The sequence below is a fragment of the Apodemus sylvaticus genome, chromosome 18 (assembly GCF_947179515.1).
Source record: "Apodemus sylvaticus chromosome 18, mApoSyl1.1, whole genome shotgun sequence".
NCBI lineage: Eukaryota > Metazoa > Chordata > Mammalia > Rodentia > Muridae > Apodemus > Apodemus sylvaticus.
In genome coordinates this window covers 38,482,380-38,507,686 of record NC_067489.1, presented here as the reverse complement: position 1 = coordinate 38,507,686, position 25,307 = coordinate 38,482,380, and the positions used below count along the sequence as shown (strand labels likewise).

At 44.1% G+C, this 25,307-nt stretch overlaps 1 protein-coding gene across 7 annotated transcripts in view; it reads left to right on the top strand.

The window, feature by feature from the left end:
- Positions 1-25,307, top strand: part of Mtus1 (microtubule associated scaffold protein 1) — a 149,974-nt gene that overhangs the window by 102,783 nt on the left and 21,884 nt on the right. For 6 of the 7 annotated variants that reach the window (XM_052162382.1, XM_052162375.1, XM_052162376.1 and 3 more), the window contains 2 exons: positions 14,646-14,860; positions 21,926-21,992. In XM_052162382.1, the coding sequence (XP_052018342.1) occupies positions 14,646-14,860; positions 21,926-21,992 (282 nt within the window). Of the gene's footprint in view, positions 1-14,645; positions 14,861-18,456; positions 18,487-21,925; positions 21,993-25,307 lie in introns of those variants that run through there. The other variant, XM_052162381.1, reaches the window with a different exon arrangement.

Below are 25,307 nucleotides of genomic sequence, written 5' to 3'. Positions count from 1 at the left end.
AAGCAAGAACTGAAGCAGAGACCATGGAGGAGGGCTGCGGACTTGCTCCACCCCTGCCCCACCCCCTCTCACCCCCCACCCCCACCACCCCAAGAGATGGCAGGCACTGCTGACAGTGGACTGGGCTCCTTGCATTAATTATCTCAATTAAGGGGCCCCCTTCCCAGGTACCTCTAGTTTGTGCCAAGTTGACCAAAACTAGTTTCAGCTTTCAAGCTAGTTTATTCTTGGACATAATCTTAATACTTGACTATAGTTATTTAAAATACTTTTAACTTTCCATTTTAAAATAATGCACTGAGGAAGGTGTTCTGTATTTCAGATATGTCTTGTATTACTTTGGTATTTTATTAGTAGAGCATTTATGGTGTTCTATTTATGTGATGAGATAAATGTGTTTTCTTAAACACCAACCTAACAGGTGTCAATGCAGTCATTATAGCTAGTTTTCATATACATGTATATTATGGTATGTGTATATATGTATACACACATCAATTTATGTGTAAAAAAAAGGTTGGTTGTCTGTAGACTACATAAAGGGTAGGATAACAGATCAGTAATGTATCTCTACCACACTTTACTGTCTTAATGTACATTTTCAACCTTTTTGCTTCCTTGAAGAAGCCATCTTGATGACCTCACTGGCCATCAGTTGGGGTTTCTGATGCCTTTTTTCTGCATACCCATTAGCCGTACTTTCATCTATTTTATAAATACTTTTTTCTTTGATTTTGTAGCTCTGGGGAAAAGTAAGACTGAAAAAAAAAGTTTTAGGGGCTGTATTAATTACTTTTTCTATTGTGATACAAAATACCATGACCAAGGCACACTTTATTTTTTTTTTAAATTTTGTCTCCTTTATTCATTTTTCTACAAATTCGGTGGTTCTGAACTCAGTTTGTGGCATCACAGACAAGAAAACACTGATTTTTAAAACTACAAGACTTCATATTACAATGTTTGTCATCCTAAGGTCTTAAGTCAGTGAAAATGTAGGAATATCAAACGTTTTGAAATTCAGAAATCTATTTTTTTATTGAATTTTTTTTAAACGTGCTCACTCTACATATTGCTCTATGACCCCCTCCCGGTCACACCCCCTCCCACAATCCTTCCCCCATCTTCCCTCCCCTTCTCTGAGAGAGTGAGGTTCCCCCTGGGTATCCCCCAACCCTGGCCCTTCAAGTCTCTACTGAGGCTACGTACTTCCTCTCCTATTGATTCCAGACAAGGCTTTCAAGGTTCACTAGATGAACCCATCCCAAGTACAGGCAGCAGCTTTGACCAGGGTAACTTTTAAAGACACGATTTCCTTGGGGTTATGGCTGCAGAGGATTAGAGTCTACAGTGGCTGAGCGTTGACATGGTGGCTGGAGGCCACAGCCAAGAGTTCACATCTCCTTCCACAAGTGGGAAGCAGAGAGCGCTAACTGTAAGTCTTTTGAAACTTCAGAGCCCAGCCCTGCTGATACACCTACTAACTCTCCCCAGGTAGCCACCAACTGCGGACCGAGTAGTCTAAAGCCAAGACTGATGGCGGAATATCTCATTCAAACCATCACCATGAGAGATTTGCCCTTTCCCCCTTGACCTCTATAACCTGGTTCTAGGTGCCTCCCACCGCAAGGGCTAATATCTTGAGAATGTCATTCTCTTTGCCTTTATTGTTTATGTACATGCGTATTCCTAAGGTTGAATGCTTTACCGGCTATCTGAAATTTGGTTTCTTTTACAAGAAAGTCTTCTATGCTTCATCATAATAAGGAGGGTTTTTTTTTTTTTGTTTTTTTTTGGGGGGGTTTTGAACAACTTTGATACATTTCAGGGACCCTGCTACCTCTCCATGTGTTATGTCCACAAGGGTCTACACTCAGCTGTTGGCTTTAGAAGTATCCTTTTATGACAAACACAATGGCAACATGACCCGATCACTGGAGGCGACATCCGTGTCTACACAGTGCCCACCCACCAGCACCGCCTTAGAGGTGGACGTGACATTTGAGTTGGCTTAACTCAGGATGTAAAAAAAAAAAAAAAAAAAAAAAAAAAAAAAAAAATCACAGGAGACACGGGATTTACAAGTTTTAAATCTTAGTTAACTTTGGAGGAGTCACTACAAGAAGGCCCCGGCAAGCTGCTACAACTGGTTTGGGAGTTCCTAGTGGTGACAGGACACTTATTTCCTTCCCTGTGTTTGACTAGAAAGGACACATTGTTTGGTGCATGTTGTCATTGGCAAAAATTAAAAAGACACCACTGGCGTAAGCAGGCTTTATAATACTGAGCAGGTTTTTAGGTCTCTAGTAAGATTGGCAAGTTGAAAGGATTGAGAAAAAAAAACGACCCAAAAGGCCCATAAAAAACAAAACAAAACTGTTAGGAAAGAGATGTAAGCTGGGCATTGTGGTGCATGCTTTAATCCTACCAGTAGGGATGCTAAATCACACATATGTCTGTGAGTTCAAGGCCAGACTGGTATACATAACAAGTTATAGGAGAGTCAGAGCTATATACAGAGATGCTGTCTCGAAAGCACCGCCACCACCAATGCCAACAACTAAGAGTAACATACATCAGTTTCCTGCTAGCCCAGAATACATGAAGCACACCGGATTCAGTTCCAGGACCTGGTGGCACGTGACTGCTGTCCTAGAGTTTTGGAAGTAGAGGCAGGGGGATTAAAAGCTCATCTTTGAACACAGAAAGCTTTATGTTTAATGCTTGCTGACATAAGTGGTAATTTAATTTTTTATGAGGTTGTTTAGATTACCACCACGGTTAAGTTGGCAGAACTAGGGTGTGTGCGTCCAGACTCCTGTGTGTTGCAGGCAGTCTTGAGGCTCTATTGCACCTTGAGAAAATTTCAAGGCAGGTGACTAATCTGAAGAGCAGGTGAGTTTAGAATGGGCTATTCTTGGAGCAGAGTGTGAGAGAAGGTTCTGACACCTTCCTCACATGCCTAACTCCTCTAGGCCTCCTTCCTGCCTTTGCCCTCCTTGCCCCTGTCAATTTGATAGCTCCCGGCTGGAAGCTGGTGCTGCACCAGGGCCTCCTAATCTAACCGTGTGGGCCTCCTCTTCCATCCTGTTCTGCCTGTTCTCGCAGTCTTGGGCCCCTGATTTGGTGTCTTTGGGCCTCCCTCCCTCCTCTCTGCCTCAATTTTGCCCCTTTACATCTTCCTTCCCTTCACAGGGCCCTGCTCAGCATTGTTCTGCTTCCTACAAGATAAAATCTTGCACAGTGCACATGCCCTTGCTCCTGCTTATGCTCCCAACAGCTTTATTTTACTCTGGGATTGAGGGGCCGTGAGTCCCTGCCTTCGTGTTTTCTGGCTCTGTCTTCAGTTCCTGGCTACTTCCTTTACTTTTCTGTCTTCCACATGAATAAATTCAGATAAGACTCTGCCCCCTACCTAGAGCATTCTCTGTCTGCACCCCAACCCACTGTGTACATGACTCCAGGATCTGATTATAATACCATTTCACACTCCCAAGACTGGTGACATACTTCTGTCTGCTTCATGAGTTTCTTCTTTAAAAAAAACAAAACAAACAAAAAGCAGGACCAGTTTATTAAGATGCATTCTGTAGACAGTATCTAATGCATCTTAATAAACATAGTAGCCATCTAGACAACCATGGTATATGTGGGTGCTCATTTATATTAGAAAACGTTCCCATTGATTCACATCTTAATACTTTAGTTTCGTGGAGTGTTTCACGACAAACATCCCATCATCCAATGCAAAGGAGACATTTACTGCAAAGACAAGTACGTGGTGCTCCTGTTAGAACTTTCAGATGTGGGACTGATAATGGTGCAGGAGATGGCACTCATCAGGCTGCCGAGGCCGGTGGAGGTTCAGGTCGTCTTTCGGTATCCCAGAGCAATGCTACCCTCCGAGACAGCCTGCTGGGTGCCTCTCTCTTCGGCTTCCCCTGCTATGGTAGATTGTATCATATCAAAGTTGGACATGACAGCCCAACAGTAGAAAAAGAGTCACAAGAGCAGGCACAAGAGTCAGAGATCCATTGGTTCTTCCAGTCAAGAATCGCATGAAAATACTAAGCTAACCGCTGTAATCGAAATGCTGAGGGCCTGGTGTAGACTCACGATGGCCCCGGGCTTGTTGCTTCAGTCTCTGGGAGCGCCTATGTGCCTTGCTATGTGTAGGTGATGGCCTTGCTCTCCTAGTGTCTCCCATCCCTTCTGGCTCCTCTTCCTCTAGGTTTCCTGAGCTCCAAGGGGGAGGGATTTGATGCTGAGATCTCATTGAGGTTCTCTCTCCACATAATGTCTGACTGTGGGTCTCTGTATCTGTTTCCAGCTCCTGCCAGAGGAAGCATCTCCAACGGTGACTGGATAGAGCACTGATCTATGAGTATAGAAGAATAGCATTAGGAGTCATTTTATTGATGCTTATTTCTAAAGACCAGTCATATTTGATTTTATCCTAGGTCTCTGGGCCATCTTCTTTTTTTTTTTTTTTTAATTCGATATATCCTTTATTTACATTTCAAATGATTTCCACTTTCCTTGATTTCCCCCCTCCCTGAAAGTCCCATAAGCCCTCTTCCCTCCCTCTGCTCCCCCATCCACCCCTTCCCACTTCCCTGTCCTACACTGCTGCACTGAGTCTTTCCAGAACCAGGGGCCACTCCTCCTATCTTCTTGGACATCATTTGAAATGTGGATTGTGTCTTGGGTATTCTAATCTCTGGGCCATCTAATCTTTGGTTCTTAGTCCCTTGAGTAAGCCTCAAGTCAAATCAGATATTGGTTGTCTCCTCCCAAAAGTTCTGTGCCACCATTGCCCTCACATCTTTTGCTGGCAGAACGGATGAGTCAGAGGTTGGTGTCCATGTTTATCTTTCAGTAGTCTGCACCCTACCTTTCTGCACTGAAGACATTAGAATGTAGGGGGAAAGGATCCATGTAAACACCTTTATATCTCCCTGTTCAATGACTTGTGTAGGTGCTGTCCTTGGTAATGGGGCCCTACTGTTGTTGGTCTTTGGAGAGCAACCATTTATCTTCCCAATAGCCTGTGTTGTTTTGGAATTCCCATGGGACCCCCTTTGCCAACAACTCAATTGAATGCAACTCAGTCCTACCAATGGCCACCGAGACTCCATATTCCCTATTACTAGGAGTCCTAATTTAGATTACTTTTATACATTGTAGGAAGTCTCCACTTCACTAGGTTTTCAAATGTCCCCCAATTCCGGGCATCTCTTTCCCATTCTCTCTCCCTCTACTCCACCTCCCCACTTGATCTCCATTTTCCTGTCCCATCATTCCCCCAATCTGCCAGAAAAATCTAGTCTATTTCCCCTGCCCAGGGAAGTCTATGCACCTCCCAACCCCCACTGCCACACCCCTGCTCTTTACCTAACCTGATTCTACAGAGTGTAGCTCAGTCATCATCTACTTAATGTATATAATATCCATTTATAAGGAAGTTCATACCATATTTATCTTTCTGGGTCTGGATGATCTCTGGATGATTTTTCTCTGGTTCATTAGCCTGCAAATTTCATGATGTCATTTTTTTTAATAGCTGACTAATTCTCCATTGTGCAAATGTACCACATCTGGTTTGTCCATTGTTCTGTTGAGGGCCATCTAGGTTGCTTCCTGTTTATGGCTATTTAGAATAAAGCCACTATGAACATAGTTGAGCAAGTGTCCTTGTGGTAGGATGAGGTATATGCCCAAGAGTGGTATACCTGGATCCTGATGTAGATCAATTCCCAGCTTTCTAAGAAACTACCATATTGATTTCTAAAGTGCGTGTACAAGTTGTACTTTCACAAGCAGTGAATGAGTGTCCCCTTGCCCCACATTCTCACCAGCACAGCTGTCACTTGTGTTACTGATATTAGCCAGATGTAAGATGAAATCTCATAGGTTTGATTTGCATTTCCCTGAAGTCTGAGGATGTTGAACATTTCTTTAAGCCATTTGAGTTTCCTTTGTTGAGAATGCTCTGTTTTGATCTGTAACCCATATTTTAGTTGGATTATTTGATTTTTGAATATCTAGTTTCTTGAGTTCTTTATATATACATATACATATATATTATATACATACATATATACACATATATGCATACATATATACATACATAAAATATACATATATATTAGATATTAGTCTTCTATCAGATGTGTAGTTGGTAAAAATCTTTTCCTATTCTGTAGGCTTACAGAAACTTTTTAGTTTTATGAGGTCCCGTTCATTGTCAGTCTTACTTACTGCCTGTACTATTGGTGTTTGGTTCAGGAAGTTGTCTCTTATGCCAGTGTGTTCAAGCCCCTGTTTCTTTTCTATCAGGTTCAGTATATCTGGTTTTATATTGAGGTCTTTGATCCACTTGGACTTGAGTTTTACACATTGGGATAAATATGGATCTATTTACATGTATTACATACATTACATGCAGACATCCAGTTAGAGTAGCACCATTTGTTGAAGATAATGTCTTTTTTTTCTAGTGTGTACTTCTGGCTTCATCAACTATCAGGGGTCGGTATGGGTGTTGGATCAATGTCTATATCTTAAGTTTGATCCCACTGATCAATGTATCTGTTTCTATGCCAGTACCGTGAGGGTTTTATTACTAATGCTTAGTACCACTTGAAATCACGGACAGTGAGACCTCCAGCAGTTCTTCAGGGTGTTTTAGCTATCCTGGGTTTTTTGGTTTTCCATATGACATGGAGATTTGTCCTTTCAAGATCTGTAAAGAATTGTGTTGGAATTTTGATGGGGATTGCATTGAATGTGTAAATTACTTTTGATAAGATGGCCATTTTTAATATGTTAATCCATGATCTTGGGAGATCTTTCCATTTGCTGATATCTTCTTCAGCTACTTTCTTTAAAGACCTGAAGTTTTTATTATACACGTCTTTCACTTGGCTTACACTTAGCCCAAGGTATTTTATACTAATTGAGGTTACAGTGAAAGGTGTTGTTTCCCTGTTTTTTTTTTCTAAGTTCATTTGTCATTTGTATATATTTTTTGTATGTAACTACTTTGCTGCAAGTGTATTTCAGCTGAGCTCCCTGGTAGAACTTTTAGGGCCACTTACGTATACTATCATATCATCTGCAAAGAAAAATACTTCGACTTCTTCCTTTCCAATTTGTATCCCCTTGATCCCCTTCATTGTCTTATTGCTCTAGCTAAAACTTCAAGTACTGTATTGAATAGATATGGACAGAGTGAAGAGCCTCGTCCTGTCCCTGAGGTGGTGGAACTGTGAGCAGATATTTTTGGTTAAAACTTTTTGAAGGCCTTCAAGGTAACTCAGCAGGTAAAAGCACCTGCCACCAAGCCTGAAGATCCGGACTCAATCTAGGATCCATATATTATTCAGATCTGTGCACAAACAGTTTTGTTTTCTGGTTTGTGCTTTACCATACCGAGACCATAGTGCATATGGACCGGATGTGGCAGTGGTAGTTACTTTTTTATTTTTTAATCCTTTATTTTTATAGTTCAAAAATTTTAAACACAATCTTTGCTCAAATTTAGATTATATTTCTGCTTTTGTATGGCACACTTTTAGCATTTACATATAATTATTTCTTATCTTAATAGGACTGTGAATTTGGCAACTGGATGTACAGTGATGTCTTTAGGAAAAATTAATCAGTGAATGTTGAACTGATAGAATTATGCACTAGATAAGTACCAAGCACGGATGATAACACTAATATAATGCTTACATTAGTATGTGTATATTATTATTTATATATAATATTATATCTAATATTAGTATATTAGTGTTTTTGCATATTAGTTATGTTGTGCATATAACTAAATATGCAAAAATGCAATTGCAAGAAGTACTTTCCTAAATATATATTGGAAATTCTGAGCTTAATTGAGTTACCATTGTAAGTACATTATTTTATCAATGCCTTCATGTAGCAAATTCCCTGACTAGAGGGTAAATAAGCCAGGGAAGAAATGGTTTTAATAATTCACAAAGTTTATAATGTTTCTCAATTCAGTTAACTATTCAGTTCTTTTTGTTTTGATTTTTGGTTTTTTGAGACAGGATTTCTCCTTGTAGCCCTGACTGTCCTGGAACTCACTCTGTAGCCCTGGCTGGCCTTGAACTCAGAAATCCGCCTGCCTCTGCCTCCCGAATGCTGGGATTAAAGGCGTGCGCCACCACCTCCCTGCAGCTACTCAGTTCTTATTTTTTACATTTTACTTAATCTTGGTTGTTTTATAGTCCAGATTTTATCCCCCTCCTGGCTCACCCTCTGGTTCACATCCCATAACCCCCAACCCCAGTCTCCACTAGGATGTCCCCACCCCCATCCCACCAGACCTCCATGCTCCCTGGGGCCTCCAGTCTCCTGAGGGTTAGGTGCATCTTCTCTGAGTCTAAACCCGGCAGTCCGCTGCTGTATATGTATTGCGGGCATCATATCAGCTGGCGAATGCTGTCTGGTTGGTGGTGCAGTGCTTGAGGGAGCTCGGGGTCCAGGTTAATTGAGACTGTTGGTCCTCCTACAGGGTCACCCTCCTCTGCAGCTTCTTCCAGCTTTTCCCTAATTCCACCACAGGGGTCAGCAGCTTCTGTCCAATGGTTGGCTGTAAATACTGCATCTGACTCTTTCAACTGCTTGTTGGGTCTTTCGGAGGGTAGTCATGCTAGGTCCCCTTTTGTGAGCGCTCCATAGCCTCAGTAATAGTGTCAGGCCTTGGGGCCTCCCTTGAGCTGCATTCCACTTTGGGCCTGTTGCTGGGCCTTCTTTTCCTCAGGCTCTTCTCCACTTTTGTCCCTGCGGTTCTTTCAGACAGGAACAGTTATGGGTCAGAGTTTCTGACTGTGGCATGACAACCCCCTTCCTCACTTGATGCCCTGCCCTCTGTTAGAGGTAGGCTCTAGAAGTTCCCTCTCCCCACTGTAGGGCATTTCATCTAAGGCCCCTCTCTTTGAGTTTAATGTCTCCAATTAAATGGATTCTTTGACGTCAGATCTTGTTCTGTTAATAGATTACATAGATATGACAAACAAAAAAGTTTATCTTTTTAAATAAAGCCACATCATCAAAACAGTAACATCCTCATCCTGATAAACATGTAAGGGCACATAAGGAGAGATGGCCAAAGTTTGCTTCATATTATGCTAAATTTGTCATACCATGATCATTTCGTGTAAACAGTAAATCCCTCTGGGCTCGGGGGAAACCCTAGGCTTTTCATGCCACAAAGTGGCCCATCTATATGAGCCCGGGGCTCTGAGCATCACTGGAGATTTTCGTATTCTCTCTGATCCTCAGGAATGGGGACAGGGAAGGACGTGTGAACTGGGTCATCAGCTGCCGTACAGGATTGTTCTCCTAAGGGAGTGCGGTATGTAGAGCAAAGATTGAGGTCACCGTGTGCTTGTCCAGCCTCAGACACAGGGCACCCAGCGCAATGAGAAGTGTGTACTCTTTAAAAAAAAATATGTCGGCGTGGTGTTTCCTCCTTAGTTGTCAATTTTGTTCAAGCCCTTAACAAAACCTGTGTTTAAACGCTTGTCTAGATTGCTCTGGGAAAGACTCTGAGAGTAGATTGTATTTTCTTGCTGGCTAAGTATTGAGTAAAGACTTAACAGTGCTTAAAATTAATTTTAATGATTTTGAAAAGAATTTTCTCCACTTGTTGTATATTAAAATTTGTGTAGATAATAGTTAACCTATCACTTTAGATTATAAAAGTGGGTGCTGGAGAGACAGCTTTGTGGGTAAGAGTATTCCTATGCAAGCATGAGAACTGCATTTTGAACCCTCACACTTAACATTAGAATCCTGCATGCACACCTGTACCCCAACGTTAGTGGGGCAGTAGCGAGAGGAAGATCCCAAGCCCAGACAACCTAGCTGGGCCCATAAGTATAAGGGTCAGTGAGAGACACTGTCTCAAGGAAATAAGTGGAAAGACAGACACTGGGTGTCCTTCTCTGGCCTCCATAGGCCTCTGCACAGCTACACAAACCCACAAGCACATGTATGCACATATCCACACAGATGCATTTTATTTTTATTTGTTTTTTTTTTAAGATTTATTTATTTTATGTATATGAGCACACCATTGCTCTCTTCAGTCACCCCAGAAGAGGACATCAGATCCCATTACAGATGGTTGTGAGCCACCATGTGGTTGCTGGGAATTGGACCTCTGGAAGAGCAGTCGGTGCTCTTAACTGCTGAGCCATCTCTCCAGCCCCACAGATGCATTTCTAAAGAGCAAAACGTATGAAAGTGATTTGAACTGTCTTATTATGTCGCTTCTAGTCCTTAGCCCAAGAAGGTAAACACTGTTTATAGTTTTACATGTATTCTGCTGTGCTTTCCTGATGTAAGCCCCTGGGAATATTAACGTTTTTCTCTAGGATGTTAGCATAAAAGATAGGCCTCAGGCTGGAGGTGTCTCTTAGTGGTAGAGGGCCGAGTATGCGTAAGTCTGGTCCCTGGACACTGTGGGGAAAGGGGGACACAGGTGAGAGCTATCCCTCAAACTAGCAGGCATCTGTTAGTTTCAAAAGTCTGGTAAGTGTGCTACCTACATTTTGTTTCTATGTATGTTCTATGTATAGTTTACATTGCTGTTCCGTAGTTTCCAGAATGTGTGGGGTTAGCAGACGAGTCTGTCCAGAGAAGCTGTTTACACCTGCACTAGCCTTAGCTTCCCTACAAAGGAAGGATCCGGAAAAGGGGTAGCCTGGGTGCTCTGGAGGCTATGTCAGGGAGCGAGGAATTTGAAGCTAACCTGGGCTACAGACAGATCAAATCTCAAAGAAGAGAGGACAAGAGGAAATACTCTGAACTGTAAATACTGCTATTGTTCTGGCCTTCTGTGTGGCAAATATGATTTCTTAGGACATTATACTGGCGATTTTTTTTTTCAAATTGAATTGCAGTCATCTCTTGATGTGCAAAACAGTTTATTAGAAGATAAGACGTATTTAATTGATTGTGAAAAGAGAGCGCTTATTGATAGAGTATGCTCCGATGGAGAGAACAGCAGTCCAGCAGAACAAGATTCGTAGAGCGACTTTCCGGCTTACCAAAATCAATTAAAAATGCCCTATCAGTTTGGTCATTTTAATGTTCTCACGCATCAGACATTTCTGGGGACACCATATGCCCTTTCATCAACTCAGTCTCAAGGAAATGAAAATTACTTTTTATCTGCATACAAAAACTTGGATATTACAGAGAAATCTCCATTAAGTTAAGGATGTGTTCAAAGAGAAAGCACAGTAATTACAAAAAAATAGGTTGTTGTGGACTTTTCAGTTTCTTAAAAGCAAATTGATGACTTATAAACAAGTTTCTTGGCCTTTCTGAAAACTTTTTCTTTCCTGTTTATTTAAATCATGATGGCCTAAAACATTTGAAGCATCTAAAAATTGAAAAAAAAATTGACATTGTAATCAGTATTCTACACTGGCGAATTTTATGTCAGCTCGACACCTGAGACAAGGAAGCCTCGACTGAGAAAATGCCTTCATAAGATCAGGCTGTAGGGCATTTTCTTAATTAATTCTTAAATAGTGGGAGGGCCCAGCCCGCTGTGGGTGGCGCCATGCCTGGGCTGGTGGTCCTGGATGCTATAGAAGGCGGGCTGAGCGAGCCAAAGGCAGGAAGCTAGGAAGCAGCCCCCTCCCCCCATGGCAGTCAGGCTTCTGCTCCATGTGAGTTCCTGTCCCGACTTCCCTCAGTGATGAGCTGTTGCATGGGCGTCTAACTTGAAATAAACCCTTTCCTCACCAGGTTGCTTTGGTCTTGGTGCTTCATCACAGCAGTAGTAACTCTACAAGGCAACCGTTAAGGAATTTGATACACAGAAAATGTAGACACGCTCTTACATATTTATGTTTTTGTCATTAATACAGTAAGTGATTCATAATTTTATTTCTCTGGACTATTATGACAATATCAAGCTGAATATGGTCTGCACCCAGGGAAGTGGCAGTTAGTGAACAAGCAACTTGAAAACTCCATCCTGTAAAGAATGAACAATATTTTCATTCCCGGTGTCTGAGTACTGTAAGACACAATGGGAATCTTAGTTTAAAACTGAGGGTTATCAAATCTTAGGAGCTGTTTCACCACCTAAAGCAGCCACAGGAAATGAGGCTGATACTTAAAATATTGTTTTGAGTGTAACTTATACTTAAATATTATTTTTAATGTGAACATGAGCCATTGGCCCTTGGGAACACAACCCAGATGTCTCCTCACTGTCTTCCAAGCCCTCTCGGATGATAGTTTTGGGTCCCTGAAAAATAAGAGGAAAACCTTGCTGCTTAAAAAGTTCTGTCAAATTTGTCAGTGCAAAATGCAGACGGTGCCATGGGGACTGGTTGTCACAAATAAGGAAACATTTATTTTACCTTTTTTTTTTAGTTTCATGTGCCGTTTCCCCCCCCCCCATATTTATATTTGTTTTGATTGTTGGGCCTGTTTGTTTCCAAACACTAAGCAGTACGCTTCCTGTTTTATCCAGAGCAACTTGACATCTGGAATGCTTCCAAAACTGAAGAAAAGATTTTCATGTAAAACGAGTTATTCCCAGAACACAGCGTGGGAAGTGAGCAATCTCTTCAAACTTAGATGAATCTGGAGTCGCAGCATGCGTTTGAGAACATTTTTACTCTTGTTTTTTTTTACTACTTGGGGGGAACAGAGTTTGCCCGTAATGTAAAATGAGGCAATGTCTTCAGGCACGCGGTGCTTTTCACAGTTAACCTCGGAGGAGCAGAGCGCAGGATCGCCAGTGTGCATGCTAGTTCATTAGAGTCACTAGACATCTGCAGAGTAGACCGTGGCAATGACAGAACGGCAGCAAGGAAGGCAGTTCTGTGGGAGGTGTTTGTGGACAGTGCTCAGGAGGCCGTGAGGGGAAAATGGAAGGGGCTCCTGGGAACTGGGAGGATTTTAGGGTAGGAGAGGAGTACCGGCAAGCAACTGTGAAGAACTTATTAAACTTTAAGCAAATCATCTATAAAATACTATAATGACACCTGTTACCTAGCATGCTAACAAGAGCAACAACAACAAACAAATTTATTCATTTATTTGGAGGCAGAGTCTCAGAGTGCATCCTCAGTTGGCCTACAAAACCTCTGTAGACCGGACTATCTTGGAACTCACGGAGATCCACCTGCCTCTGCCCGCCAAGTGCTGGGATTAAAAGTGTGTGCCACCACGCCCAGTCTAACGGATTTCTTAAAAAGGAAAATGCGGGAGGAAAGAAAAGCATTTCAAGTTCAATAATCTGAGTTTTTCCTCAGTGCTTATTCCATGGTTTCTTTAAAAAACAACAACAACAAAAACCCTGCTTTTTAATCCTTCCCTTTCACCTTCTCTTTGAAAACACAAGGGGATTAAAGTGCATCCTGGATTTAAATGCGCTACCCTAGTTTCAGCATTTGCTACTTCTCCAAACTGCAAATCCATTTAACAGTGAGTCTTAGTTGTGCTCACCTTAAATTGTCTTGTGCTTCTTTCAACCCGCATCCTTCCTTCCTTCCTTCCTCTCTTCCTCTCATCCTCCCTCCCTCCCTCCCTCCCCCCCCCCCCTCTTTATCTTTGTTTCTTTCGGGGGTAGAGTTTTGAGACAGGATTTCTCTGAGTAGCCCTGGCTGTCCTGGAAAACTATTCTCTAGACCAGGCTGACCTCAAACTCAGAAATCTGCCTGCCTCTGCCTCCCAAGTGCTGGGATTAAAGGTGTGCGCCACCACCGCCTGGCAGGATGCCACTTTTATTTCTTTTCGCCTCCCACTATAATTTACAGCATCACTGTGATACCAGATTCACATTCATTCACTCTCCCCGACCCCTCACACACACACGGACACAGAAAAAGATTACAAGCCAATCTCTCTGATGAACGTAGATGCAGAAATTCCCAATGAAACACTGGTCAACTGAATTCAAGATCATACCCAAACCATCCTTCATTTTGATCAAGTTTTTGCCCCAGAGATTTAGGGGATGGCTCAGCATACAAGAATCAGTAAATGTAATTCACCTCACACACGAACTCAGAGACAGGAATCGCAGGATTACCCCCCAACAGACACAGAAAAGGGCTTTTGGCTTTCTGATTTCTTCGTCAGTTTTAACCAGAAGAGTAAAAGCTACGGATTGGGTCTGGAGGGATGGCGCAGTGGGCAAAAATGCTTGCTGTGGCAAGTCTGGTGACCTGAGCTGGGTCCTGGAACCCATAGTAAAAGGAAACCAGCTCTAGGAGGTAGTTCTCTGACCACCACAGGACCTCAGTGGTGTTTGAGAACCTGTACTCACGTGCACATAACATCATGAACACAGATAGCAATGGTGAATTAAAAATAAAGGCCAGGAAATCACTATTTTGTGCCCCCTCCCCCAGTGTTTTATGTTCCTGAGTTGCTAGATCTGTTTGACTCACGTGCATGCCATGAGTCTTCATGCCTATTAATTCCACCCATCCTGATCCCGGATCAACTCCAGCCATCCTCCGCGTGCACGTGCCAATGTGAACATGGTTCCGAGGCTCTCCGAGTGGTGTAGCAGGCTTGTTTTGAACCCATGTAGTGGCGGTTATAAAAATTAACCTCACGCGTCCTTCCTCCTGCAGTTGAAAAGGGCAGGCAGAAGAATCCCAGGAGCCTGTGCATCCAGACCCAGACAGCTCCAGATGTGCTGTCCTCCGAAAGAGCGCTTGAGTTGGCTCAGTACAAGACGAAATGTGAAAACCAGAGTGGATTGATCCTGCACCTCAAGCAGCTGCTTTCCTGTGGTAACACCAAGTTGGAAGCACTAACCCTTGTGATCCAGCACCTCCTGTCTGAGGTAAGGATGGCTATCAGCCCTGACTGGCGGGGAAGGAGGGTGCTCAGACTTGTCCTGCAAAGATGCTTAAGTTAATGACCGGAAGACCTGGCACTCCATTCATTCATTCATTCATTCATTCATTCATTCTCTCTCCTCTCCCTCCCTTTCTTTCCTTCTCTCCCTTTCCTTCCTTCCCTCCCTCCTCTCCAATCCCTGTGTGTGTGTGTGTGTGTGTGTGTGTGTGTGTGTGTGTGTGTGTGTGTGAGCCATCCACCTTCATCTCCAGACAGGATTTCTCACTGGCGTGAAACTCTCCTAGTTGGTCTTGGCAGTGAGCAAATCACAGAAATGTGCTTGTCCCCATATCCCCAGGGCTCCAGCGCACGACACTGTGCCTGCCTGGCTTTTTAAAAATGAGGCTTCTAGCCGGGTGGTGGTGGCACACACCTTTGATCCCAGCACTTGGGAGGCAGAGGCAGGCAGATTTCTGAGTTCGAGGACAGCCTGGTCTACAAAGTTCCAGGACAGCCTGAACTACTCAGAGAGACCCTGTCTCGGAAAAACAAAACAAAACAAAACAAAACAAAAAACACGAGGCTCCTAGAGATTAAACTGAGGAATTTGTGTTTATGACCAAGCTTTCTCCACATCCCAATCAATACTTTTATCACTCAGTGCCTCCTCTAGATAGCCAGTCTCTAGATAGAATTTGGAGTTACAGTAACTTTCTGTTATCTTCCCTCCCTCCTCCTCCTGTGTGTGGACTACAAGTCTGTGTAGGTGTGGGTGCAGGCATCATGCATGAGGAGGCTGGAGCAGGATGGTGCTCCTCTAGTGTGCTCTCCTCCTCGCTTTTTGAGACACGGGTCCTCACTGGACCTTCAACTGGAAGCCGGGCTGGCCACTGGGAGAGTGGATTCCCAGGATGCACCTGACTTCATCTCCAAAGGCTGCCGTTACGGGCACTCACTACCATGCCTGGCTTTTTGCATGGGCATTGGAGATTTAAACTCATGTCCTCTTGCTTTGACAGCAAGCACTCCCAACTGCTGAGCTATCTCCTGCAAATATTTTCACAGTACTCCCCTTCTCTCCCAAAGTCTCTACATTGGAAAGATGGTAGTGAAATGACAGTTGCCTGTGCTATAAAACTCCAGACTGGTATGAAACTCTCATTCAACTCTAAATTATATGCACTTTCCCTCATGGTTAATGCTTTGGAAAATGAAGTTGCTCTTCCTACAAAGGTCAACCCGTTCCGACCCGGCTGATCGCTGGGCTCTGATGGCTCCTTTGTGCTTCCAGCCTGCTCTCTGCAGTCCATCCCAAGCCAAGCACTGCTAACAGTTGTGCCTCTGCCGCCGAGCAGTCCATCCTGTTGTCTGTCCTCCAGTGGTTCTCCACTGTCCACAGATGATCTGATGTGGCCGGCAGGACTCCAAGAAGGGCAGTGAGCATCTATAAAATAATCAGTGTGAATTGAGCAAATAAGTATCTAAGTTTCTAAACATGTGCTATTTAGAAACAGAATAAAAAATATATGGGTATATATTGTTATTTTATATTGATTAGATTGTATATGTTTGAGCCAAGTTTAAAAAAAAAAACACTATTAACATTAACTTTGAAAAAGGTGCTTGCTGGGACATTATTAAATTATGCATATTTGTTAGGAATGATTCTGATTTGTTAACTTGGACTATAGGATTTTATAATTTGACAGTAGTGTCTTTTTAAATGTGACCCTCACTGCCAAATGCTCAGCTGTGTAGTAGGGATGTGCAGGAACAGCAGGAGGGAATTAACATTTGTTAGTAATGCCCGGCACTTAGTAAGGACTAATTTTGTCTATTTAAATGCTTACACTATTGATAATGGGAATTGACAAATAAAATCAAGGCACAGAGTTTGGTGACTGCAGACAGCAAGCAGTGCCGATCCTGACCATGCTTTCCCCGGATTCCTGCATCTTCAGACCTCCTTAAGTAAACGTCCGTGCGTCACGACCTGCACCCAGAGTACACAGACTGATTCTACAGACAGCGAAGGTCCAATGCTACTTCAATAAAGTAGGCAGTCCTGCCTTCACTGGCCCTCGGTGGGCAAAGGCCCAGGAACGCACTTGAGAAGGAAGTAGGAATCTCCTATCTGACTCTCAGTCTCTCAGGACCTCTTTTGGAAAGGGTATCCTACAGAATATGCAAGTGTAGTCTTAATAAGAGACTTTTTGACCTAGACGAAGTGGTTCCTAAGCCCAATCCATGTAGTTCATCAGGTGTTCAGTTGAGGAACAAATAAATGAAGCGCTTAATTAGAACAGCCCTGGGTTTGGCATACTGGGTGATACACAGTATACCCTTAATGCGTCTCAAGAACTTTTTTGCAAGGATCCATGGTTATTTGGATCCATTGCTATTGGATGAGGCAGAACATCCTGGCAGGAAGCAAGAGATGGAGCTGGTGGCTCATGCCATCATCGACAAGAGGAAGAGAAGGGAAGACACCAGGCACAAACGCTACCCTTTACAGCCCCCCACTTTAACTTATTTCCGGTCAGGCTCTACCTCCTGATGGCTCATTCAGCTCTGACTTCATGAGTCCTGATGAACTTAGCTCCTCAGGTTCTGTGTGCCTCTCAACAGGACCCGCGTGCTGGGGTGTCAAGCCTTCAGCGCCCGAGTGTTTCTATCCAAACCACAGCAGAATGGCTGTGTAACAGGCACCTTAATGACTATCAAGCCCAGGAGACCCTTCCTTAAGGAGAAGCCTGGGACTTGTAGCTCCACCTTTTACTCCGGGATCTTACACTTCCCAAGTGTTTGCTACATGTACTATGTATGTCTTTGAACCACTTATATGCAGCGTCCACAGACGCCAGAAGAGGGTACTTGAGTTACAGACGGTTGTAAGTTGCCTTAGTTGCTTTAGTTGCTGAGCGTTGAACCTGGGGTCCTCTGGAAGAGCAAGCCAGTGCTCTTAACCACTGAGTCATTTCTCCAGCCCCCATTTTGGCTCCTTGAGATGGGAGTTCATTGAGAGCAGAGTCTGCCTCCAGCTCCTTCTTGTAAAGCCACCCCCAGAACTGTAGTCGACAGAATTGTAGAGACGATACCTGAGTGGACAAGGGAAGGGCAAGGGTGGAACGGCAGAACCGTCTTACAAATGCCCACGGAATCTCCATGTTAGATGTTCTTCGCTCTCTCTGTTTTATAGTCCACCAATAAATGTTTGCTAGTTGCCTAGTGTGTGCAAGGCACTGTTATGAAACAGATGAAAGGAAAAGACTCGGATAGGGAAAGTTGAGTGGCTAAAATCCCCTTAACCCTCTACGGAGCTCTCTTGTGCCCACGGTTGAAACATTCGGTCACTATCGGCCAGCATTGCTGTTAGTAACCCTAGAGTCCTCATCAAAGGGACTCTAGGCATATTTCTTGGTAAGGTAAAACAAGTCCAGATAGGTTTTTTTGCATATAGACTCTAACCTAGGCTAGTACCTACACACACACACACACACACACACACACACACACAGTTAGGTTTTAAATGATGCTAATAGTCTACATCTCAGATTTAAAGGAAATCAGACGTAGCCACGTTCGGGCTGTCTGACGAAGCTCCTTCCTGTAATAGTCCTGTGTTGCTGATGCCACTCAGTCGTCTGCAGAAGTCGGGCACGCTGGTGGGACAGCAGCCAGCCACTAAGTGCTTGCATCCCAGCGACCCTAATTAAATTATGGAGGATCCCATTTTTTTTCTCCTTAGAGCGCTTCATATATTTAATGCACGAGTATGAAAGTGTCTCTTTGTGCGGATTACACCTCCCCCTTTAGTCTCACTGTGTGGGGGGAGGGGCCCGCATGTGGGAGTACAAAGATAATCAAATAAACCCCTTCTCTGGATTATAAATGGTTTATCATCTATGACAGAGACACTAACCTTAGCAGCTGAAAAAAATTTTTGTCTCTAACTGCCAGAATGTATTTTATCATCTTGGAGTAAATAATAAGTACATTTAAAGGGCAAGCAAGCCAAAGACAGTCCTGCAGAAACTAACAGCATGCCTGTCGGAGTCCGGTCTGCATTTTTTAGTAGATCATATTAAAGCCCGGGGTTTCCCATAGTCCTGCACTGCTTCGCCTCAGATGATGTCATCTGCTTTGATTGATGACCAAAGAATTGGTCCTGGACACTGCACCCTCCCCCTGCCCCACCCCACCCCCACATCCGCTAAGTGTCAGGCTCCTTGAAGACAGGAGCTATGTCTTAATTGTCTTACATATCATTATGGTATATGGTATATGATGTCGAGTGTGCTTAGTTTTATAAGTAATAACTCATAATTCAGAAAGATAAATGTCCGCTCTGGGTACTGGAGGGAGGGAATGTTGTCTCTGATACCTGGCTTTCTAGTGTATAAGTGTCTAAGGTGAATCAGGTTAGGAAAGCCGGTCATTCCAACAGCCACCCACTCATGCTTGCCGTGTGTGTGTGTGTGTGTGTGTGTGTGTGTGTGTGTGTGTGTGTGTGTGTGTGTGGTGGTTGCTGGAGGGAGAACTCAGCAACCTGTGGACAGGTGCTAGCTGCCCCCACCTTCTGTCCCAGTGTTGTTTGCAACAGGGAGTTTATACACAAAAAAATATCAACTAGCAGCCCTCTAGGGTATAAAGAAGAAAAAAACCCTTGCTTGAGTGCTGGGCTCTAAAGAACCAGAACTAGTGCAAAGGCAACACCAAGGGCAAAAGTCATTGTGAAGAAAAAAAGAGTGGGCTGGCTTTCCCCCACCCCCACTTCCGGCCATTGAGACACAGTGACCGAGAAGGCTGAGGGTGAGTCAGGACAGGTGTCCACACTCTCCCTGAAGTCCTCCTGAAGTCCACTAATAAGCTCACCATCCCATGTGTATTTATGGAGGTGGGCGTGGCCTTCCCAGAGTCCTCAGCCTCAGTTTTTGCCATCTCCCTTTCAGTTCTTGAGGGTAAGAGATAAGATTTCCTTGCCTTTCACCTCCTTTTGTTTGCAGCTGGGCTGCTGTGGGGAAGGGGCCTCTGGAGCAGGTTCACAGTATCAGACTTACTGCGCATGTCTAACAGAGCTGTCCCCTGCTTTTCTCCCACTCCTGTGACAAAATCTGCCATTTACCCAGATGGTTTGAATAAAATTAAGGCTTGACATGGTAGTCCGGCTGTAGTCGCACTGCCTGTAATCCCAGATCTTGGGAGACTGTGGTAAAGTGTGAGACCTGTAAGAAGGGGAGAAAGGAGAACATTGTATCTGTGGGTTGTTATTTTATCGTCCTCAAACTTTAGTTTTTGCATTGCAAAAGCAATTGTTTTTTGACATTTGAAATTCCTGACCGGTGATTTCAAATATATGTAGTCTCCAATAGCCATGTGATCACTTCCGTTTTAAAAAATGTCAATGAACTATACTCTACTGTAATGTCATTTAAAATTCTAAATCACAACAGGGCCCGCCCCCTGATTGCCCTTCACCTAGTTCACCATGCCTTTAGTATATGGGCTCTGAAGCACAGGTTTCCCTTTTCTATTAGTAAGTGTGATAATCTAATGACCTCAATTAGAGAGGGGAGTAAAAAGGCTCACATCTAAAAATAACTCCATTATCCACGCAGAGAGGGTCCCGTCCCTGTTTCCTCGGCCCCAGCTGATATTAAGTAAGTGGCAATCGATCAGGATAATGTCTGGCTCTCGTTTCTCATAAATGAAGGGCTGTGGCTTTAAGTAATCATCCGCTGCTTGTGCCAGAGACAGAAGCCCGCAGTATCAGCTTCAGAGAGGAGAGAGAGGAGTCTGAGGCAGTAACCTGCGGGACAGGAGGGAAGGCCACTGGGGGGGCCAATGGCGCCCCGCCCTCTGGAGCTTCGAGTGTAGGCAGACCCGTGGGAGGCGTGGCCACCGGTGCACTTCTTGGACAGTGCAGGGGGTGGGGGAGTTGGAGAGACCGGAGCTGGAAAATGGGCTGCCCTAGCAGCAAAATGTGCCTCTCTCCCTGTGCAGCAACAAGGGTAATTAGTATTTGTTTACAGTGCTTTTCTAGAAGGGTGTCAGGGACTACCGGCAGACCCAGTCTGGAACCAGGGGAAAGTGCTTTGAATGAGAAGCAACTCTATAGACTGCAGAGGCCAGTCTCGTGGTCTCTGCCACACTGTGATCCAGACAGCGCCGGAGCCCCACATCTAAGGTGATCTCAGGAAGGACACTTACTGAGAGCCTGGACATTTTCTCACTTGCTAGTTTCACCCTGGCGCCAGGGACTCTCCGTCTCGAACTGTGTCTAATGATTGTGTTTGTGTAAGTATGTGTGGACGTGTGCCTGCTACAGCCCTGAAGGTAACGTGAAAATTAAAATTACTCCTTACCGCAAGACTGATATTTGTTGTTTTTGTTAAACACTGAAACACCCTCCTGATTTCTTTTACTTCTTTCAGATCTATTTAGAATTGTAGTTGCTTCTTGATGTAATAATCCTTGGAAACTGCTGTGTAACTGGATAAAATCAACTTGATTTCTCATCTTTAAGAGATTAAAAAAAATTTTTTTTTGTCCTATCTTAAAAGCAAACTCTTTTTTTTTCTTGTTTAGAATATAGGACTGGCCTTGTAACAAAACTTTGTTATTTGCGGACTTGGGACAAAGTCCATCTAAATGCCTATGTTTAGAACATTAAATATTTATCTTGAACTGATTAGGCCTTTATTGCCCTTGGAGGGGAGAGTGCATTCCATCTTAAGTACAGTATGCATTAGCTTAAAGGATCTACGGATCTCTAGTAAGTACGAGGCTCAAAGCAAATATTTTTAAATGCGCATTTAGTTCCTCAAAGGAAAGCCTCCATAGGACCTGGGAAAATATAGATTTTTTTGAAACATGACATTCCTTCACAGCAGAGGGACATCTGTGTTTTGCTGTGCTTCTAACAACACAAACTGTTAGCCTAAGTGATTCAGTGATTCGAATCTCGGCCTCTTAGGTCTCATTTTCCTAGCAATGGCAAATGTGTACCTTACTGAAAGGGGACCCTCTTTAAAAAAAACGTTAGTAACTCAGTGTGTGTTTTCTGCAGCGGGAGGAAGCGCTGAAGCAACACAAAACCCTCTCCCAAGAACTCGTCAGCCTCCGTGGAGAGCTAGGTAAGAGCCCGCTTTCCTGCCCCTCCCCTGGGTAAAGTTTACGAACTTTGACAAATGTGCTTTTCCCACTTCTCTGTGGCTGGAGTTATACACCGGGCAGCTGATCTCTCTCTCTCTCTCTCTCTCTCTCTCTCTCTCTCTCATATCTGTGCAAACACTCACTGTCGACATTACTTTTGGATCTTGGCAGTGTGACCTCAAGCTCACAGAATTCCTGGCACTGATCTGAGTGAGCTAGCACAGCTTTCTGATGACCAAGGCATAAAGCACTGCTTCGTACAGTACCGAGTAGACAGGGACAGAGTGGTTTTTGTAATTGTGTGTATTCCCATTGAATAATTATGTCGTCTTTCTTTCTTTTCCTTTTTTTTTTCCTCCTAGACCCACTTTTTATATTAAAGAGAGTTGAAAAAAGTTATTCTCTGGTAAAAGTGACTACGTTACACATCCCTGTTGTGGTACAGTGTACCCGTGCATGTACAGTGAGTCTATAATGAAAGGGATACTGCTAATTAGGGCCACCCATGTGAGGGAGGCAGGCCCTGTGCTACTCAGTAGGATGAGCTGAGGAGGAATGTCTATCGACTCCAGGAGTGGTGTGTGCTCTGGAGTGTTCTCTGGGAAGTCCTGCTGTTTGATATTTTGAGCCCTTGGTGCCTCTGAGGATTCCTAGATTTGAAGGACAAAAAGAGTTGCCCTTTCTACCTCAGTTACCTGCAGGAGAGAACTGATTACTCTGTGCCCCCCTCCCCTTGCTTGTCTGTGGGGACCCTTCACCCTAAGAATTGGCTTCCTGATTTAGCTTCAACTAGATCTGGAGTTGTTCAGCAAATGTCACCTGCCTTGTCCTTGGCCCTGCTTGCTGATAGGATGCTGTGTTGGATGCGTGCGCAGCCTACAGTCTTCCTCAAAAGGAGCAGCTAAAGATAGAGCCAATTTTGTTCGTTTAATTCTCAAAGAATCCTATTTTTCTCTGAGAACCAGACCATAGTTGAAAGACCGCCATTCTGATTTGCTGGACTAGAATATTTGTCAACAACTACACTGGCGCACATGGAGTCAAGATCTTGCCCCTCCCTACTCCTTGTGCCTGCCAGTTGAAGTCCAGGCCAATTCCTAGCTCACCCTTGAGATCCACAACACTAGAGAAGCCACCAGTGCTGGCTGGTATCAAGTAACAGAAAGGACGGACCCCTGTGGAAAAATAATTTTGAGGACAGAAGCCACAGCATGAGAGGCCCTGATCCCAGATGCCGTGAAGACCTTCCACTTATGATTCAGTCTGGCTGCCTCCCTGTTGGCTACCCCGTGACCAGCTCGACTTGTTTGTGCCTTAAGCACTGTAATGAATACAGAATAAGGAGCTGAGAGAAGAGGGCTTTTTTTGTGAGTTTCAGGGTTCATCAGAACACAGTGGAAGAGGAGATGAGCATACCTAGTGATTCAGGTTTCTACTCTCTGAGAGAAGGCAGGACCAAGACAGAAGGGCTCTCTGAGCTCTTTGACTCTGACTGAATGGTGATCCTCTTCAGCCCCGCTCCACAGCACTTCCTGTTATCATGCAGCCTGTCAGGAAGCGGCCATTCCTTTGTTCTCTCACCTCTCTCTGCCTGTGATAAGGAGATGGTGGCCTGGTGTGTTTTTCCTGTGCTGTCAAAGTGTCAGGATGTTAGGGGTGGCCTTGTCCACAATGTTCTGTCACCCTAGGCTGGACTTGGGGAAATGGTGTCATTTCTGTTAACTACTGAATCAGACGGGCTTCCTCCAGGACCCGTGCTTGCTCAAGTACGTGCAAAGGCATTTGGGAAAAGGTTGGTTTGGCCAGCGACTAGAAGAAGAGAATCTTCAAACAAGTGTAATGAAGCTGGCTCAAAAGAAAGTTCTTGAAGCTTTCAGCTGGATTTGTGTATTGGGCCAGAGTAGAAAATAGGTAAAAGTTTATATGTCAAAGCCAAGACCTCAGTTTTTCAATTTGAGGCAATTAAATGTGTTGCGCTGTGGCGTCACAGTCTCCAGGGTCAAATCCTTGGGTTGGGAGCTGGGGTGGCTCAGAGCCCATGATGTCACATCTCTTCTGCCCCAGTTTTATTCTCTCTAAAGCGACAGCGTACATGTGTGCCCCAAGGATGATCGTAAGGGCCCCATGAGGTAAGACATTGCAAAGCACCCATGCCAGGGTTTAACTGCTGTTAGCCATACATACATGAATGTATACAGTTTTAAGTTAATGTCATGGTGTGTGTCTATAATCCCAGTAACTCCAGAGGCCGAGAGGATTGCTACAGTCCCAAGCCAGCATCATGAGTGAGAGGCCAGTCTGATTACATAGTGAGAGCCTGTGCCAAACACACACACACACACACACACACACACACACACACACACACACACAGAGATTCAGTTATGCAGCTGTGTAGTGATTGATGACATTGCCTTCTTATGAAAGCATAAACCATACCATGGGAAGGAATCGTCAGTAGATGTGATATGATGCCTCAGGACAGGGAGACCTGACCAATTCTTTGCTGCTATTGGCATTTAATGTGGGTTAGTGGGATAGGAGCTTTGGTTTGGTCTGGTCTGGTTTGGTCTGGGCTTTTGAGTTTCTTTGTATAGTCCTGGCTGTCCTGGAACTCAATCTATACACCAAGCTGGCCTCAAACTGGGAGATCCTCCTGCCTCTGCCTCTTGAGTGCTGGGATTAAAGGTGTATGCCTTCAACTGCGCAGCTGGAGGTACAGGCTTTCATTCATACACTCCCAGTTTGGAGTTACTTAACATTTTTGAGTACACAGAGTTTTCCCTTTGATGATATGTCTGTGTAGTTTGCTGGATTATTAGTATGAAATCTGAATAGAGTAGTAAAGTACATGAGGTAGTGGGGCCTAGTCCCACAATGCTTTACAGGCTACTTGGAGACCTCTGCTGTCTTCTGACCTTCCATCCATCTCTCCCACCATCCAAGTATCCACCTTGTCCCTTGGAATAACCAGGGGCTGTCAGAGTCACTGGCCACTGACCACATTGGTCAACTGTGTGATCTTTCCCCACCATCTCCCTGAAAACTGGGACAAGAGTCTCACCCTTGAACTATGTAGAGTGAAGGAAACTCCTGAGCCTGGGGAACCCTGCAACTGCGATCGTCTGTGCCTTTGCCCTTCATAATCTAATGGCCTCCACCCATCTTCCCCATCGGCAGACTTTCTGGATGCCTTCTCATTTTGCCCTCCGACAGTCTCTTCCTAAGTTAAGTCTTTTCACTTGGCTTGCAACCAGCATGTTTCTCCTATCTGACCCATATTCCTTTATGGGAAT